Source organism: Megalobrama amblycephala, linkage group LG12 (genome assembly GCF_018812025.1).
Source record: "Megalobrama amblycephala isolate DHTTF-2021 linkage group LG12, ASM1881202v1, whole genome shotgun sequence".
NCBI classification, from domain to species: Eukaryota; Metazoa; Chordata; class Actinopteri; order Cypriniformes; family Xenocyprididae; genus Megalobrama; species Megalobrama amblycephala.
The window spans coordinates 11,735,709-11,756,446 of NC_063055.1; the positions used below are offsets into that span (position 1 = coordinate 11,735,709).

Sequence of the window (20,738 nt, forward strand, 5' to 3'; positions counted from 1 at the left end):
TTCATAGATTGCATCTTGCATACAAGTGTATTTTGTCATTTTGTGTTTTTTTTTTACTTGACTGAAGTAGAAATAAGTCAAAAACAAGTGAAAAAAAAATCTGCCAGTCTATTAAGGTAAAATACACTCATACTAAAGACATTATCTGCTAACAAATCTTAAAATCTTGTAAAGCGTTGCTTCTCAAGTCAATTTATCTTGTTTCAAGAATTTTAGGATATTTTAACTGGAAAATAATAACAGATTTTTTGCAGTGGTGTTCATCTTATTAGTGTATCGCATCATCCCCCATGCAGTTTGCTGCCTATTTAGAACATCAAATAATTTCAAATAAATCTCTTTCATTTCGGTTAGGCAGTGAGGCACTTCACTAAGTCTTGGAACAGATGAAAACTTTCCAAAAAAGACAGTAATTTAGATTAATTTCCATTTCATGTCCCTCTCCCCACTGCTAAGATAAACGCTGTGGATACCTCCTGCGACAGTCGGAGAGCAGACCAGTGTTGCGTCACCCCACATTCTTCCTCCACCTCCTCCTCCGGTCAGAGGAACTACGACGAGGGAACACAGCGGCACGAGAGTTAGAGTTGCACCTTGCGAGTTCTGGATCGAAATGGAGAAGCCCGCCATGGCGTGCCACGCTGACCCCAGAATGCTCCAGCCAGGGCTGAACGTCCTCTGTGAGGGTCTTTGTCTGGTGAGTGTGTAAAGGCTAGGGGCTCAGAGAGCAGGACCAGTTAAAATGGGTTTGACTCACTTCCACACATTGTTGGTTGGGCTGGCAGGAAGATGATAAAGGGGGCTTTCCTTTGCTGAGCTGAGGGTGTGTAGGATCAAAGCAGGCAGTGGGATTTGAGCTGAATGAACAGCCGGGACTGAAGCGCACGGCTGGAACGCAGCAGGAGCAGAACATTTTAGCACTCTCTGTATAAGGGCCCTTATATTCGGCCACTGAGACCTGAACATACACCAAAACACTAACTCCTCTGTTCTTGGCCACTTCAGACTCACTTTTCTCAGAGAGGCTTTATTGCAAAAATCATTTTATTAATCAGTATTTCATCTTGTTTTCACTAAAAATACCTAAATATTCTTAAGGCAAAATAAGCAAATTAATTATTTAATTAGATATTCATTTTATTTTTATTTACTCTATTTTTCTTACCCCACTGGCCAATGGTTTCTTGTTTTGAGCATAAACCTCAATAAATTTGTTTAAAACGAGAAAAAGAAAACTTGCCAATGAGGTAAAGAAGGTATGTATATGGGTATATATATGCTTTATTAATTTATCATGATATTGATTGATCTAGGATGTTTATATTAAAAAAAGAGTGATAAGTGATAAAAACATTACTAGTTTTTGTTAACAAAATAGCAACAAAAAAAATTGTTTTACTTATTTTAATGAAATCAAAATGTTTTCAACCTTGGACGTCTCTGCATAAACATTCCACTGACAAATAAATCCAGAAACAAATTTCAATACACTAACAATGATATAAAGTCAGTTATTAACAAAATCTGGCAACAGTTACACCCACCACTTCAAGCTTCCTGAGAAGAAGATCAGGACCTAAGATGACCTTTACTTGACTTTTTGTGCCTTCAAGTAAAACAATCTAAATGGGTCATATCATGGAAAACAGGATTTTCCTTGCTCTTCAGATGACAAACACAGTTGCATAGCACATTTCTGGACAAATTGCTTTGTGAACTTGCTAAGAGGCTGTTATCAGGGAGAACGAGATAACTGTAAATAAGAGTTCTTAGAAAAAAAATGTGCAAAAACTGTACCTTTAGGGGTACAACAGCTTGTCACTGTGGCAGTACCCTTAAAAGGACAACTCTGTACCTTGTCAACCCCTAAAAGATGCATTTAAGTACCTTAGATTAGTAATATGTACCCTTAACGTACTGCTGTTATACCCCTAAAGGTACAAGTTTTGCACATTTTTCTGGGAGTGTACTCATTGCACAGGTAAACTGTTTAGCCAATCATGGTAGAGGTCATTTACATAGATTTCAGAACAGACGGTTTTTGCTACTGTACCTTTAAATTTGTCAGAAAGATTAGAAAAAGATGACGTAAAACTGCCAGATACCTTGACTAACAATGCTATAAAAGTGGAGGATATAGCCCTTAAAAATAATGTGTTAGCATATAACAGGGACAATAGCAGCTGAGAAAAATGACAATGAGCACGTTAGCGGCATCCCGCTGAGAGGAGATGCTAATTTCAGCAGCAGACATTAACGTAATGTGTTAATTGACAGGGAGGAGCTTCATAAACCACTGCAAGGCAAATAACATTACTGTGAATAGGCTGCTTTGAAGTTTGCACTTAATTTAAAAAGGAAGTTAATTTATCAGCCGTGTCCTAATCCAAAAGATTAGACAAAATTTGATTACTTTGGGAGTTAGCATGGGGCACACGACTACCCATTCACACACACAGATGCCTCCGATTCCTGTAGAGTGCTCCATGTATGCAATCGTATTGTTTCGACGTCGTTTTGAAGTCTCCCACAATGTCAGAGTAATCAGATCACAACACATTTTCACTCATACACTCCTTGACTGCTGGCACATTTCGCTGTGATGTAACCCCTCTGATCTGCTCTCGCGTGGGATGGGAGTGTATCTGTACATTTCACACAGAGTGTGTGGGATTCACTGGACCAAAGCCAAACACACACACACACACACACACACTCTGCTTAAATGTAGACAATCAGTGAGTCAAGCCTTAAAGAACATTGTGACAACTGGCACCTACACAATATATTTGCATAAACATAATACAGCATATTTGTCTCTGTGAGCAACCAACATATTATAGAATAAATATGGAAAAAAACATGTAGTGAATATGCAAAATGAGTTAAACGAACTCACCAAAGAAGTCTATCAAACACTTAAAACAGTTCAGAATGCAGCTGGAAAAATGCTGACTAGTTAAATCCCACTTAAATTTGAAACATTTTTAAATGTTCATGGTGTCGGTCCACCATACCTTAGCAATATGACTATGAGATATACTCTAGCTACATCTCAGATTAACCAACTGCAACTTGTTGCTTGTACCTAATCAGCCTGTAACATTTGGTCTAAAACTTAATATTTTGGTCAGGAAACTTAATTCTCTTCTCTACTTACTTAACATTTTTATTCCTTTAACATCTATGTACCATGTATGTACTGTCAATTTTATGTTATGTTATAAACATTCACTTACAATCAGGCAGCTTATTATCTTCTCTCCTTCCTTAGCATTTTAGCATCTATGTAAGAAGACAAAGCCAGAGGTACCTCGTAAAAGATGATGATAAACAAAAAGAAAATAAACAAACCTCATTTATGAGATGAACACACCAGAACATGGGAAATAATTTTCGGGTCAAAATTAGCCAAACAATACATAAGTGTTAATTTTTACATGCTAGTAAAAGATAAATAAATAAAATAAAATGGCAGCCAGTGTTGGGGAGAGTTCCTTTTAAAAGTAATGCATTACAATATTGCATTACTCCCTAAAAAAGTAACTAATAGCATTACTTAGTTACTTTTTATGGAAAGTAATGTGTGACTTTTGTGTTACTCTTTCTCAGCTGGGCTGGGCTTACTCTTGATTTCTCTCAACATGGCAACAGGTCAGTCAATAAATATAAAAACAAAGCAACTTGTGTTACATATTTGAAAAAGTAACTCAGATATTTTGGTGTAAATTTAAAAGTAATGCGTTATTTTACTAGCTACTTTTAAAAAGTAATCTGATTACACTACATAAGTGTTAATTTTTATATGCTAGTAAAAGTTAAATAAATAAAATAAAATGGCAGCCAGTGTTGGGGAGAGTTCCCTTTAAAAGTAATGCATTACAATATTGCGTTACTCCCTAAAAAAGTAACTAATAGCGTTACTTAGTTACTTTTTATGGAAAGTAATGCGTTACTTTTGTGTTACTCTTTCTCAGCTGGGCTGGGCTTACTCTTGATTTCTCTCAACATGGCAACAGGTCAGTCAATAAATGTAAAAACAAAGCAACTTGCGCTACATATTTGAAAAAGTAACTAGTTACTTTTAAAAAGTAATCTGATTACACTACATAATTGTTAATTTTTATATGCTAGTAAAAGTTAAATAAATAAAATAAAATGGCAGCCAGTGTTGGGGAGAGTTCCTTTTAAAAGTAATGCATTACAATATTGCATTACTCCCTAAAAAAGTAACTAATAGCGTTACTTAGTTACTTTTTATGGAAAGTAATGCGTTACTTTTGTGTTACTCTTTCTCAGCTGGGCTGGGCTTACTCTTGATTTCTCTCAACATGGCAACAGGTCAGTCAATAAATGTAAAAACAAAGCAACTTGCGTTACATATTTGAAAAAGTAACTAGTTACTTTTAAAAAGTAATCTGATTACATAACTCGAGTTACTTGTAATGCGTTACCCCAACACTGGAAGCAACCACCCTAGCAACCATCCAGAACACCCTACCAGCTGCATAGCAACACCATAGCAACCACCTAACAACCGTCCAAAACAGAAAACACCATAGCAACCAAAATAAAATAAAAATAATAAAACAAAATTTAAAACTTTACTAGCTGACAAGTCCGATATATACTTTCCAAACTTCCTGTTTCAACAGGAAATGTCAACACAAGAAAGAAAACTGTGTCCATCAATTGATTTCATGTGTCTTTTAGTCTGAGGTTGATGCTTACTGAATCATACAGTGGAAATAAACTCCACAGCAGAGAATGAGTTCTGAGCTATTTAAGGTCACAATGTGTCTGCAAAGCCTCAAGCAAACACACACACACACACACACTGATAGTTCTACCCTTCGTATCACCTTTCGTCTGTCATCATTTTCTTTCTCTGAAACTTCTTTGAACTTTTTGATGCATTTTGAAAGGCTGTAAAAGTTACATAGACAGTTGTCTTGAGTCTGTGTGTCACACTAACTGCGAGTCCGAGATATTCAGATTTCAGCAACAGTCTTCATAACCGCCCGGTTAATATTTCACCTTATGGTGGGAAAATTCTCTTTTTTTGTGGCTCCTGAAATTTTTTGCTGATCGAAAAGCCTAAAAAATGACATCAGAGTGGCAGCCTTTACTTCAAGCTCATCAGAGTTATCAGGGATGAAACAGCAGAGCTCACGGGCAACTCTTTGATTTTAGGCGCCTCGTTTTAAGCCTCTCCTTCATTGGCCTGCCAATCTTTTTCTTATTCCCTTATGTATGAACTGAACACATATTCTTCATCAATAATAAGCTTTTGGCTCCTCAGGATGTTTTTAAAACTTTAAAACACCCTGTTCAAAGCTTCAAAGGTTTATAATGTCACTGTTCCCCAAATGTGAGTCTCTCATGTTGTCACTGTTGAGATGACCCTGAGACAAGAAACGTGCCTTGGGCCATGTGTGTGCGCACTAGTACAGGTAGTATTACATAACAAGTATAAGTGTGAGTTTCACAGAATTAGGCAGTTTTAGGTAATTAGGAGTAAAGTAAACAAAAAAGCTTCACTCTTGGGAGAACAAAACTCCCATGAGACCCCACTGCTGAGTGCACATGCATGATAAAGTCTTTGAAATGTTAAGCATACACCCAGGAAAAAATAAAACGCACAATCTGGTATCAATTCCTCATCCTATAATATTTATGTACTGAATCACCACACGACCAGGGCTTTCACACAATGTCGCCTTAGATAAACCACTTATTATTTGAACCCTTGATCCAAAGTGTTAAAGGGCACATATCATGAAAATCTGACTTTTTCCATGTTTAAGTGGTATAATTGGGTCCCGGTGCATCTGCCAACCCAGACAACCCAGTAACTTTGTTTTGGCAAGCCTTTCTCAGCAAGCATGTGAAAAAATGAGCTGCTCAGATTTCGTAGGAAAGGGATCTTATTATAATATAACTGTCCCTTAATCTGCACGTTTCCACCCACGGCGCCGTCATTTTGTTTTCGCAAGTGAAAATGGTGTACCAGTTCTAAGGCCATGGCAAAAGTTTGAGCAAAGCATGCTAACTGTTCTGTCATTGGCTGCACAGACGAGCACAGAACACTATTTACAGTCTCATTAGCTTGGATAGCCTGCAAGCTGCTGGCAAGTTCGATTGCTAAAAAAGGAGCGTTTATGTCCGAGCGATATTTTGGAAAAAAAATTTGACCATTCACAGCATTTGATAGCAATCATAAACGATAGCCTGGTGTGTATGACTCTGTTTGGCAAACAGGTACGCTATGTATAGTGGGCATCCAAACTGGTTTTGCACAAAAGTTTAACATGACAGCACATGCTAGTCGATGAGTTGAATCAACTCCACAGCAACTACATACATTTATCCACTAACCATTCAGAAACGTCCAGTTGCATTCTTAAACTTCTTCCTGAGTTTCTCCATCAGTGTCCGACTCCGTTTTGAACAATGTAAGGCTGAAAATCGTTACTGACAAATGTCATTTTGGCAGCATGAGATTCTCCAGCTTTGTTGTTTATGAGCAACCGAAGCGTGAACTGTTAAAGCTCTGCCCTCTTTTGGAAAGTAGGCCGGGAGCAGCAGCTCATTGGCATTTAAAGGGACACACACAAAAATGGAATGTTGTATTGTATTGTATTGTATATCTTTATTGTCCACCAAGGTGGAAAATTGTCTTTGGCTCACCAGCACATAAAATAGCTGTACATGTAGTGTTTAAAACAACAAAAACAGAACAAAAACAGACAGATTCACATTTCATAAAAGTTTACAATTCATGTCGCTGTCATTTGGTTTATCAAACACTTGCGGAATTGAGAATTTTGATAGCGTTTGCAATGAATGATCGCTTAAACACATTTTTATTCGCAAGAGGTATTCTGTAGCGTCTGCCTGATTTCAAGGGCTCAAATTGGCTAAAAAGAGGGTGAGAACTATCTGCAAGAATACTTATCACCTGTTTTTGTTCACACCCAAATAGGGGCAAATTTGACAAGTTATAATAAATGATCTGTGGGGTATTTTGAGCTGAAACTTTACAGACACATTCTGGGAGACTTATATGAAAGGCCATAATAGGTCTTCTTTAAGCTTTAGTGCATGACCTTTCCTGTACTGTTTGTGCAACAAATGGAAATGATACCTCAAATCAAACGGGCTTGCTGAGAAGAAGTGTGCTACTAGCCTTTTCTAAGCAGTAATACTTAAGATTTTTGTTCAGTGAATGATAAAACAGGCAAAAAGATCCCATAAACTCACACTGAAGAAGCCATAGGAACCAGAATATCAGATTTAAAAAAAAAAAAAAAAAAAAGTACTTTCATTCAGAACTTTCTACTCTTCAAGTATCCTGAAAATCAGTTTCCACAAAAAAAATGATAATAGAGCAGAAAATCAGCAAATTAGAATGATTTCTGAAGGATCATGTGACATTGGAACTGGAGTAATGTAATGATGTTGAAAAGCCATCATAAATTACAGCTTTGCCATCATAAATTACATTTTAAAATATGTTCAAATAGGAAAGAGATTAAAAAAAAAACTGTTTTTACTGTATTTTTGATCAAATAAATGCAGCAGAGAATTCTTAAGCAACAACTTTAGAGAAGCCCATAATAACTGACATGGTCACTTCCCCCAAATTTTTATCCACTCCATTTTTTGAGAAATAGGCTAATCAATATATTTGAGGAGCTTTGTTTTTTAAAGAACAAAACTGCAGCCAGACACACAAAACAACAGCTTTTATGACCAAGCAGAAGCCCCAGCCACCTGGCTGCATCGACAGTAGACTGAACACCTACTTTTCAGATCGTTCTTACACAGTACCCTTTGTACACAGCAACTAAACACACACTAAAATCACTAGCACTTGAACACCCTAGCAACTGCACAGCAAAACTCTTGACAACCACCCCAGCATTGCAGCGTAACCTTTTGCAAGGGCAAGAAAGCTGGGGTGCAGTATTCAAGTGTACGACAGTGATGGCTTATTGTTTTTTTAATTACTATCCCAGAGCTTTAACCACTACAGCACACCCATAGCAATATTTGCTAAACACAATGAGCTAAGCTTCCAGCACATGTGAACAAACTGTCAACATCATTTTGCTTTGAAACAAAAGTGGACAGCGCACAGAGCCCTGAGGAACTATTATTGAGCTATGCACTAAAAATAGACACATAATCCATAAATAGACATTTAAATGCACAGGAACTCACTTTCAAATGGTGAAAAGGGGGACACATATCATGATAAGAGTCACTACACGTTAATACAGCTTTCAGATTACATGGACTTTGAGTTAAATAGATCCTGTCAACCCGAGTGAAAGATCCAAAACCTGATAGTACAAAGATGTGATATTGCAGTCAAGTAGAAAGCGTGTAGCCGTTAGACCATGAGCTAACTGAAAACTCTCTCAGCACAGAGGACAGTTAAATAAAGGACAAGATAAAGAGACACAGAAAGAGGGCATACAAAAGCAAAAATAGAATGAACGAACCCTTTCGTCAAAATACACAACCGATACAGGAAGATTAAAGGGATAGTTCACCCAAAAGTGACATTTATGTCATTGCTTACTCATCCTCATGTTGTTCCAAACCTGAAATATTTTCTTTATTTAGCTGAATGTCAAATAACCAGTAACAACATTCACTTTCATTGGAGGAAAAGGAGCAGCTTGGACATACTGCTAAGCATCTCCTTTTGTGTTCAACGCAATGAAGAATGTCAAACTGGTTTGAAATAACATAAGGTTGAAAAAAATGGGATGCAATATCCCTTTAAGGAACAAAATCCATCAAATAAAACAGCCATTCTTTCTTTATCCCTCCATTTGATCTTATCTATCTATCTATCTATCTATCTATCTATCTGTCTGTCTCTGTGAACAGCATACAATGGTACCTTTCACTCGCAGATAGAACAGCAGTGTTAGCAGCATCCCTATATGGGCTGGTGGTGCCTGGATCCACTTCACTGTCCCTCTTCCATCCTTCCTGCCATGCCACTGGAGCTCAGCCCGTGTCTCTGGTCCCCACTGACTCGTTCCCACTCCTGCTCAGTAGCAAACCCTCACACACCCCTCTGTCTCCTTCTGCCTGCTTGCACACACACATCTGAAAAGCGAAGCGGAACTGAGCATGCTCGGTTTATCTCTAGTGGATGTTTAAAGGGATTTTTTTTGGCTTGTTCCTCTTCTCTTTTCTCTCTCTCTTCTTGTTTCATGAGGACCCCTGCAGGTTGATGCCCTCACTTGTAGAAACTTGTTATAACATGCACCTGCCACAAGAGGGCAAAACTGACTTTTCAGACTGTATTGGCCTGATTCTCTGGCTCTGTGGGGACTTGGTGCTATTATTAAACCTTGTGCAGCAAGGAGAGTCAGGAAAGGAAAATCGTGCAGGTGAAGTCATATTTTAGGATTCAGAGACTGACATATAGCAGAGATAAGCATTTATTATTTTGTGAGATGATGGGAAGGGCGTGATTGCCAAGAAATTGAAGCTTTAACAGTGAATAGTAGACTATATATATAATATTTTAAGGGATATAGAATAGAAAACAGCACAACAATTAGCAAATTTGCATTAAAACACCTACACTTACTCTACTATTCAAAAAATTAGGGTCTGTAAGATTTTTGAACGATTTTATTAAGCAAGGATGTGTTAAACTGATCAAAAGTAAAGACATTTATAATGTTATAAAAGATTTCTATTTCAAATAAAAAACTTTATCAAAGAATCCTGAAAAAAATCTATCACAGTTTCCACCATATTAAGCACAAACATAATTATGCCCACACACACAGATCAGAGTTCAACATTCTTTCTCCACTTATGATACCTTTGGAACCATAAATTCTGAATATTTGACCTCTATATATCGTTTAGCCTCTCTTTCTCCTGTTTTCTTTTTTCCCCCCTGCAAAGACCTCAATTTCTCTCCTTGACTCGCTGATGTTGCAATACTTTGGAGGTTGTGAAAGCATTTCCACAACAATGAGAATATCTCTCTCTCCTCAGGATGGTCGGCTTTATTAGAGTCCAGCCCCGCTCAGGAAACTCATCTTATCTGAGGACTTTCACCTCCACCACTGCTCCAGTTCATACTGCCTACTTCAGATTCACCACGCGACATACCTGAGTCTACTTCCTGTCCTTTCAGTCGTTACTTTAGCAATAGTGAAGCAATTATTGCATTCCACAGTATCTATAAAAGGAGGACGAGACCTTCGGTATGAGTCAGACATTTAATGTGACAAACAGAAATGGCAAGAGTTTGACGCAGATTTAAAAATGATGCCAGGAATTTCTGCAATGAGAAAGAGCACATTATGTCCAGTGCTGCCAACCGTACTTCCTGTGCTGGAGCTGATGCGTTTCAGTGTTGCCATCTGACAGCAAAATGATTTGCCATCCTAACAGGATTTAGAAAAAAACTGAACACTGTAAAACTGTAACCTAAAGGCAAACTCGATACACAGCCATTAGGCCTTAATTCAGTTCTGTTTATGTGCCTCACTACATGGAATGAACCCATCTGGTCTGTCTGGTTTGGCTTAGCAATGTATGCTGAGTGAGCATGCGTGTTTTCATGTAAATAAAGGGGTTAATGGAAGGGCCTGTGACTGGTACGTAGACAGAAAACAGCTAAAGGTTTGTGTAACTCTAATGGTTTTCCATTATGGCCCAGTGGTGCATCACCGAAATTAAATTGCATGTGTGTGGATCAGTCATTGAGCAGATGTGCTCAAACATCATCCTGTGGTTAAAACAAACATGCATTTCAGCAATTCAAACAGTTTTTCCTCTCATTTAAAATGGCAAGGGAACAAGTACAGTACAAACATGTGGCCTAATGAATAATTAATTACTCAGCACATCAACTATTGAAATGATCACGTCACTTCTGCACCAATTCAAGCAATATCACTTCTGTAATGGTGCTTAATAATTAAATAATTAAATTATAAATAATTAATTTATATATATATATATAGTCAAACCAAAAATTATTCAGACATTTTTTATATTTTTGATATATTTTTACTAGTGGGTGCAGGACACTCTAGTTCATTTATGTAAGTAAGGATAGCAAAATAAAGTAAACTGTGACATATTATACCCAAACTTCTTCATACAGTGGACTACCAGTAAAACTGATAAAAATTTGGGACCAAAAATTATTCAGACACTTTGACCTGACCATGTTTTGCTTAAGTGTTGTCTGACATAATTAAGATTATTTTTTCTGACACAGTTTAACTCTGAGAACTTGTCATATATATATATATATATATATATATATATATATATATATATATATATATATATATATATATATATATATATATATATAAAATTTTGTGAGATATGAAGTTGATATATAATGTGGCAATTGTGTAAAAAAAAAAATCACAATTACAAGAAAATTATGAGCAATAAAGTTACAGCAGTGGTATATAAAGTCATAACAATTTTAAAATATAAAGTTGCAGTTATAAATATATTAAAGAAAGTATGTTGCAATTAACTTTATTTATTTTTTTATTCAGAGGAGGAAATGCCCAGTAATTGAGTAAATATTGTGAAATTAAATAAAATATTTAATTCGCGTCCATCTTGTTTGCTATTATTATATTAATTATATTATATTATATTAAATTATATTATATTATATTATATTATATTATATTATATTATATTATATTGTATTGTATTGTATTATATTATATTTGAACACTTAAGTCATAATTAAAATATATAAAGCATATACATTTAAACAATAAAATATCAAAGCCATATTTAAATATATATATATAAAATATATATATATATATATATATATATATATATATATATATATATATATATATATATATATATATATATATAAATATATATATATATATATATATATATATATATATATATATATATATATATATATATAAAAATACACAGACACACATACACAAAATAAACTAAGGCTGGAATGATCTAAAAAGAGGTTTGAACGGAAGCCTTTACATTAAGCATTTATAGCTGAATAAATATATAAGATGTTTAATATTCAAGATTATGTTTGAGGAATGTCAATAATATCAATGGTCAATTTAAATCAGTCAAAACACTCCAGAATGATGATGATGATGATGTCATTGTATTCCATGTTTTCTCTCTCACAGTCACACTTCCTGTCTGAGTCCGACCACACACTGAATCCTGATACCACAATCATTCTGAGCAGCCTGTCAGATGTATTTATCAAACACATGTGTCTGCATAATCGAATCATGACGCTTGACAAATGTTTCATGCTGGTAAAAACGAAGCGAATTGGACAGAACTGGCATTGAAGAAAATGTGAAGCAAAAAGCCATGTACACTTTGACTGACAGGATGACATCACTCACAAGAACAGCCGGACACTAACTGGAGAAAACATTAAAAACTCCATCAAATAGGGTTTCTGTGATGTTTAATCAATGACTATTATTTTTGAGGTCATCTATATGCTAGTGTACAACTAAAAGTTAATCAAAATAACCTTAAATGCAAGGTGAACACAATAGCAAGTGGTAAATCATGATCCCTGCCTATTGTGCAGGTCAATATATCCTGCTCAAACCAGTTTCAATAGGAAATACATCAACACATGAAAGAAAACTGTTCTCGACAAACCATTTAAGCAGAGACAACAGAAATTTGTTTCTTTGTAGCTTCAATCAAGCTCTGTTGAATGAGTTGGTACATTTATAGTGTTGTGCAATTTTTAGTCTAAGATTAAAATTCATCAGGGATATGAGGAAAACATTACACTGCGTGTTCAATATGTTCGATGCAGATGAGCAGATGGTGTCTATGAACTTCAAACTGCACATTCATAAACACACACATACACATAAGATGGCAGAAATATTCTCCTTTTATCCTGGGCACTCCTCCAAATTAAACAGTTTGAAGAGGGGGGAGGAGGTGGTCACTTTAAAAGCTTTTGCGAAGACATCCATCCTCAGACAACAAGCCAATTAGCCTAACAACCACTTAGAAGGAAAGAAATCCACAGTATGTTATTTTACACAACTGACTGAGGTCATTTAGGTTAACACAAGTCGAGGTCTGTCACGAAACACATCAGATGGCAAGACCTTCATTCTGATTCAACAAGAGAGCATAAGGAAGGAAAGGTCAAAGGTTGGCATTGTACATGTAGTATCTTGTGTTAAGGTGGACAAAGATTTTTGAATACATTAAAGAATGGATTAAAAATGTCTTAAAAAGCTAATAATACAAATAGGTTAGCTATTGGTCTAGATTTAGATCAAAAGGGGTCTAATTGGCTACATTCAGACTGCAAGAAAAAGTGGCCCAAATCCGATTTTTCTTCTTCTCAAAACAGTGTGAACAGCACAAAACACATGGAATCTGATTTTTCCCAATTCTGATTTGGGCCACTTCCATATGAGGTACTAAATTAGACACAGGTCTGAAGTTTTGCAATGTGAACTCAGTCTGAATGGTCATATCAGAATTAATGCGAATTTCATGTCACTCTAGATTTACATTCATCACAATTCTGAGCTGATTAATGTTGCGTTTTGATCTTTGTTAATGTTCTTTTGTGCATGCAGGTCAGTTCCGAACTGTGACCTGTTCACACTCGAATCTGATATTGGCCACATTTAAAAAAAAAAAAAGAAAAGAAAAAAGAAATTCGATCTGAGCAATAAAGGCTTGCAGTGTGAACATAGCCATCTTGGTCTGGGACTTAAGAGGCCTAGTCTTTTCTGGTCTCAGAAAGTCTGGTACTAGTCATCTGGGTCCTAGGGGGTCTATTCTTCATCTGAGTCTGTGTAGCAATGATCATTCTCATATTTCATGCTTTAAATGTAACACATGTAGAGTCATTCAGATAAAACGTTTTCCAGCCGTAGAGTGTCAGAAGGTCACACAAACACATTAACTGAGAGCAGGTCAGCTGTGCCATCTGTGGATCAATGGTTACGTAAGTGAGCGTAAGCTCGGAGAAACAGAGGAAAAAGGAGGAATGGAATGACGCGATGATGTCACGGAACATGGAAGAGCCCGAGTGTTCCGAATTTTAAACGACTGCCATTATGATATCATCATATAGTGAGTATGAAGAAATTAAATTGGATTTTAACAAATGTTAAAAAGAGGTGCTCTACCAACAAAAGAGGAGGTGCAAACAAAAAATAAAAAATGCATGTAAACTGGAAAAAGGTGCAGCACTCACTCTTAAAGAGCTCCCACTTTATTGATTAAAAGATGACGTTTCAGCCGTTCAAGGCCTTCCTCAGACATCAAGAGTACCTCTTGATGTTACTGATGAAGGCCTTGAACGGCCGAAACGTCATCTCTTTTAATCAATAAAGTTGGAGCTCTTTAAGAGTGAGTGCTGCACCTTTTTCCAGTTTACATTAAATTTGATTTTAACAGAAAAGAGTGGCAGAGAGAGAAATATGGCACACTTTTTAAGAGATCATTTAACGAGAAGGTCTGGATCTGCAGAGGAAGAGTGGCGGAACAGTGCTTTAAAAAAAGAGGATTAACTGTGGGGCAACACCCACCAGAGACCGTGGCAATATAAAATACAGAGGAATGCATTATGGGAGATTATGAGCACACTGCACACTCACTTAAATTTCACTTGCGACTTCAACACAGAATAAAGTTCCAAAAGCTGATGTCAGCCATTCAGGAGCAGTAATCCTACAAAGATTACGGATCCCCTTGAAATCTTTAAATATCCAACTGCGGACATTAATCCTGAGGTCCAATTCTGGCATAAAAAAGCTGACATGCTGATCTTTAAATAGCATTATGCAATCACAAATATGATTGTTGATCTATTTTTTTATATATATATATAAATTCTCAAACACTCAGTCAAGTCCCATATTTAAACAAACAGAACACTTATCTGGGGTATGTGGTAACATCTACTGTAAATACTTTATTTGTAATCTGACAAGAGATCTGCATTGTCCTGTGAATAAACAATGGCTTCTATCACAACTGTGGATTTTATCATGTGACACACTGGGCCAAATCACTTCCTGTCCTGAAAAGGGCTTTTTGTCTTTCTGTGGATGCTGCTGTATCAGAAATCGCTGATCTTTTTGTGTGTGTGTGTGTGTGTGTGTGTGTGTGTGTGTGTGTGTGTGTGTGAAAAAATTAAAATAAAATATTCAGTTAATTGTAAAAGAATTATAATCAGAAATTACAAAATAAAATAAAATATACAGTGAAATTAATAAAAAAAGTGAAAGGCAGAGTGAAATGCTGTATTTCAAAAACTATTTTTTAACTGCTGTAATTTGATAAACACCCCAATTATTTACTTTTCCGGGAAGATCAGAAGGTTGTGGGATCATTGCTCATGTTGCACAGCACTACAGAAATCCAATCCATGTACTAATGTACAAGTACTACAGAAATCCATGTACTAATCTTACAACACACAGTACTGTCATATCAAAAACCAATTTCTCAAACAAGGTGAGCGCTTGAAAATCAAACAATAAACATGATTCCTCTCTATAGAGTATATGTTGGCATAAGTAAACCTGCTCACACATAGTCATTCATTCATTCATTCATTCATTCATCCTTATACAACCTTCTAGGGTCATAGGGCTGGAGCCTATCCCAGTTTCTTAGGCCAGAGGCAGGGGGAAAGCACACTGGACAGATGGCCAGTCCATTGCAGACTCACACATAGTGATACTAAATAATACCGCAAAAGAGGTCAGGAAAATTATTAAATGACCAAACCAGGATTCAAACTCAGACCATTTGCTCCTCTATACATCTCAGACCACATTCATTACCCCTGAGACCACATCTCTATTCTATTCTATTCTATTCTATTCTATTCTATTCTATTCTATTCTATTCTATTCTATTCTATTCTATTCTATTCTATTCATTATTCATTTTTAGCTTGCTAACATATGAGGTCAACATTTCAAATAAACCAAATTACTATTTATCATATTTAAATAGTTGTGCGGCTAGTGAAAAAGATTGAGGGAAAGCAAACATCAAAACGTATGTCCAAAGTGATTTTCCTCGTTTGTTTGTTGCTTTGGATATTAGTGTCTGCTAATTGTAAATGTAAATGTATCCTATTCTATTCTTTCCTTTCTCATAGGGGGTCAAACATTGCTTTGATTGCTCATCAGTCTTTGTTAATTTGTGCATTTCCATTGAGAGCTACTGAATATGGATTGGAGAGATCATGGTGGTGTGTAGCTCTAAGCAATGATGAACGTACCGTCTGCTCTTCAGGTGAACGCTCCGTATTTACCCACGACAATGACAACATAATAACTGAGGCTCGGAGAAGCTCTTCTGCACTCTTACTAAACTTCTCTCTTTTGCTTCAGTCTCATATTTACCCTACTTTCTCTTTTCTTCTTTCCGCTCATGCCAATTTCATCGTCCTTCTCAAACTCCCTACCTTCTTCCCTCATTTCTATCCAAAACTAAATTGGATTGTCAATCTTTCAGATTACAGCATTGTCTTCCAGTTACATACAATATATCCTGCCATGCATCATTTCAGAGAACAACTGCTCAAAACATCAGTGGGATGCAGTGGACTTCAAGAATGAGGAGCCAAAGGAACAAATATAAAGCTTTACCAGGTTAATTTTGTGTTTCCATGAAACAACAGTAAGAAGTAAGTCAGCATTATCTGCTGGAGTCAGTGTTATTCTAGAAGAAAATATTATTAAATTATATTGTATCTCACAATAATTTTAGAATGAATATGAGATCAAATATAAAGATATTTAATATATCGTTTAATAAAATAATAATTGACCGTACATAAAAACAAATATTTTTTTATCCAGATTTTTTGAGGAGATAGTGCCTCCCTTACTGCTATGGTCAAAACGCCTCTGCCAGGCCTCCCTTTCCACCCATCACCGCCGTCATCCTCTAAGCATCAGAGATTTCATGACAACGACAGCTGGTTCCTTCATGCATGATGACAAGCAGCTCAGTGGAGACAGCCAATCAGAGCCTTAGATGCAATCACACAAACACATATATACAAACACCCCTCCTCCATTTTCTCTACTTTGACCGAGAGAACACAGAGCCTCTTATTTTTCTCTTTTAAGCCCCTCGGGGTCAACTCACCAACACAGAGCTTTGTCTGAAAATCCTTACGGCCACTAAACATGAAAATCCGATGTGTGTGCGCTCGCTGTAGAATATAAGACATTGTGTAGTCAAGGTCAGCATGCAGTGTACAGGGATGGCGGACTAATAGATTCATTTACAGAACCAATCTCGAGACAGCAACATCAATATGAAGGCCAAAAATGAATCAATGGCAAATAATCAGAAGTCCGGTAGGACCCCATAGGAAATCTCTACAGTGGAAAGCAAAGATCACTGCAGGCAGATCAAACCAGGTCATGTTTAGTTCATGAACATGAAGGGACATAAAGAGCAGGCCTGCAGGCTCTGAATTTACCATAATCTTCACTACTTCCAGCACCTTATACAAACCCAATTCCAAAAAATCTGTGACACACTACAAAATGTATCATTTTAAGGGAAAATAAGTTGATTTTAAATTTCATGGCATCAACACATCTCAAAAAAGTTGGGACAAGGCCATGTTTACCACTGTGTGGCATCCCCTCTTCTTTTTATAACAGTCTGCAAACGTCTGGGGACTGAGGAGACAAGTTGCTCAAGTTTAGGAATAGGAATGTTGTCCCATTCTTGTCTAATACAGGCTTCTAGTTGCTCAACTGTCTTAGGTCATCTTTGTCGCATCTTCCTCTTTATGATGCGCCAAATGTTTTCTATGGGTGAAAGATCTGGACTGCAGGCTGGCCATTTCAGTACCCAGATGCTTCTTCTACGCAGCCATGATGTTGTAACTAATGCAGTATATGGTCTGGCATTGTCATGTTGGAAAATGCAAGGTCTTCCCTTAAAGAGACGACGTCTGGATGGGAGCATATGTTGTTCTAGAACTTGGATATACCTTTCAGCATTGATGGTGCCTTTCCATATAAGCTGCCCATGCCACACGCACTCATGCAACCCCATACCATCAGAGATGCAGGCTTCTGAACTGAGCGCTAATAACAACTTGGGTTGTCCTTGTCCTCTTTTGTCCAGGTGACACGGCGTCCCAGTTTTCCAAAAAGAACTTCAAATTTTGATTCGTCTGACCACAGAACAGTTTTCCACTTTGCCACAGCCCATTTTAAATGAGCCTTGGCCCAGAGAAAACGCCTGTGCTTCTGGATCATGTTTAGATATGGCTTCTTTTTTGACCTATAGAGTTTTAGCCGGCAACGGCGAATGGCACGGTGGATTGTGTTCACCGACAATGTTTTCTGGAAGTATTCCTGAGCCCATGTTGTGATTTCCATTACAGTAGCATTCCTGTATGTGATGCAGTGCCGTCTAAGGGCCCGAAGATCACGGGCATCTTTGGATGATATTATGCACTGTAGATGATGATAACTTCAAACTCTTTGCAATTTTTCTCTGAGAAACTCCTTTCTGATATTGCTCCACTATTTTTTGCTGCAGCATTGGGGGAATTGGTGATCCTCTGCCCATCTTGACTTCTGAGAGACACTGCCACTCTGAGAGGCTCTTTTTATACCCAATCATGTTGCCAATTGACCTAATAAGTTGCAAATTGGTCCTCCAGCTGTTCCTTATATGTACATTTAACTTTTCCGGCCTCTTATTGCTACCTGTCCCAACTTTTTTGGAATGTGTAGCTCTCATGAAATCCAAAATGAGCCAATATTTGGCATGACATTTCAAAATGTCTCACTTTCAACATTTGATATGTTATCTATATTCTATTGTGAATAAAATATAAGTTTATGAGATTTGTAAATTATTGCATTCCTTTTTTATTCACAATGGTGTCCCAACTTTTTTGGAATCAAGTTTGTAAGTAAATATATCAATAAAGCCTTGTAAAGCCGTGTCCACCGGAACTTCATTTAGACCCTTGTCCCTGCGGTCGAAACACACCCAAGTACCACCCCAAAATCCCTAGTTCCTGGGAAAAGTTCCTACAGTGAAAACACGGCTTAAAAGACTTAAAGGGATAGTTCACCCAAAAATGAAAATGATCCCATGATTTACTCACCCTCAAGCCATCCTAGGTGTATATGACTATCTTCTTTCAGATTAACACAATCTAAGTTATATTAAAAATATCCTGGCTCTTACAATCTTTATAAGGGTAGTGAATGGCGCTCACAATTTTGAAGCCCATAAAAGTGCATCCATCCATCATAAAAGTATCCATCCATCCGGCTCCCGGGTGTTAATAAAGGCCTTCTGAAGTAAAGCAATGGGTTTTTGGAAGAAAAAATATTCATATTTAAAACTTTATAAACTATAATAACCAACTTCTGACAAACATCCGTACGCAAGTCAACTTATGGCGAAAGCTTAACCTCTGACGCGGCATGACGTAGGAGTAGGTGAGAGAAGACGCCACTTGTGGTTCAAGCAAATAGGGCTGGGAAACAAACTCAAGCTCCTCTACTCATATATCAAAATCTCATTTTTTTTTCTATCCTATGTGCTTCCGCGTTCATCAATATGTCATGCATCGCATCAGAGGTTAAGCTTCCACCGTAAGTCGACCTGTGTATGAATGTTTGCTGGAAGCTGGTTATTATAGCTTATAAAGTTGTAAATTCAAAAAATTCTTTCAAAAACACTTCGCTTTGCTTCAGAAGGCCTTTATTAACCCCCCGGAGCCATGTAGATTACTTTTATGATGGATGGATGCACTTTTTTGGGCTTCAAAATCATAAGCACCATTCACTAGCATTATAAAGCTTGGTAGAGCCAGGATATCTTTTAAAGGGGTACTTCACCCCTGGAAAGATGAATGTGTATTTAAAATTGGTCATTTATGTAGTAGAAATGTGAAATTATTTTTGAATTTGGAGCTTTCTAGACTGAGAAAAGGCAGAAAATGTATTTTTGACTAATGTGGATGAAAGACAACAACTCCCAGAATGCACTTGTTTCGCTGCCCTTGCGAGGCCACGTCCAAACCACGCCTATCGGTTACAATCGTGAGTTAGTTCATACATTTACAGCGAAATGGTGCTAAATTGACACACGGCCTATGGCTGAAACAAATTCCTGCAAAATCATTTACAAGTAAACAGTGACATGGATATTCCGTATCATAGCAACAAAGCGTCTCAACAGAAAAAAAACGCTGCGCTGCAGAAGCGCTCTCACGGCTCACAGCGCGCTCACAGACGGACGTTTTAAGCAGAGCGCCTAGCGTTTTCAGCTGGCTAAAAACGCTCTGGTGGACACACGGCCTAAGCGTATTCGCCTAGAGGTAAGACTCGCTGATACTAGACTCTTATTTCTGATAACACAGTAGCCTATATGTAGTGTTGTAGGTAGCAGTGAAACTGCAAACTTAGCAAAGTAACGTTAGATAGACAATTACATATAAGTTGCATATAAGTTGACTGTTATCAAAGTAAAGCCACTGTTCTGTAAAACTGAGTTAGTCTATTTATCTATTTATGCTAACTTACCACAAAAGCCTGTTGTTGTATTGGTTGAGATGACTGCAGAGACCGATAAATTTGCGAGATGAACCACTGATGTAGTGCAGACTATAACAAAATAATGTTACTGTAAGCTTAAAAATATAA

At 37.0% G+C, this 20,738-nt stretch overlaps 1 protein-coding gene across 5 annotated transcripts in view; it reads right to left on the bottom strand.

Annotated features, from left to right (window-relative positions):
- The window catches only part of prkcz (protein kinase C, zeta), a 132,294-nt gene that overhangs the window by 73,669 nt on the left and 37,887 nt on the right, over nucleotides 1-20,738 (bottom strand). The window contains exon 1 of one of the 5 annotated variants that reach the window (XM_048208744.1): nucleotides 8,918-10,047. The exons of 3 other annotated variants lie outside the window; for them this stretch is intronic. In XM_048208744.1, the coding sequence (XP_048064701.1) occupies nucleotides 8,918-8,954 (37 nt within the window). In that variant the 5' untranslated portion in view covers nucleotides 8,955-10,047. Of the gene's footprint in view, nucleotides 1-473; nucleotides 863-8,917; nucleotides 10,048-20,738 lie in introns of those variants that run through there. One more of the 5 variants, XM_048208743.1, reaches the window with a different exon arrangement.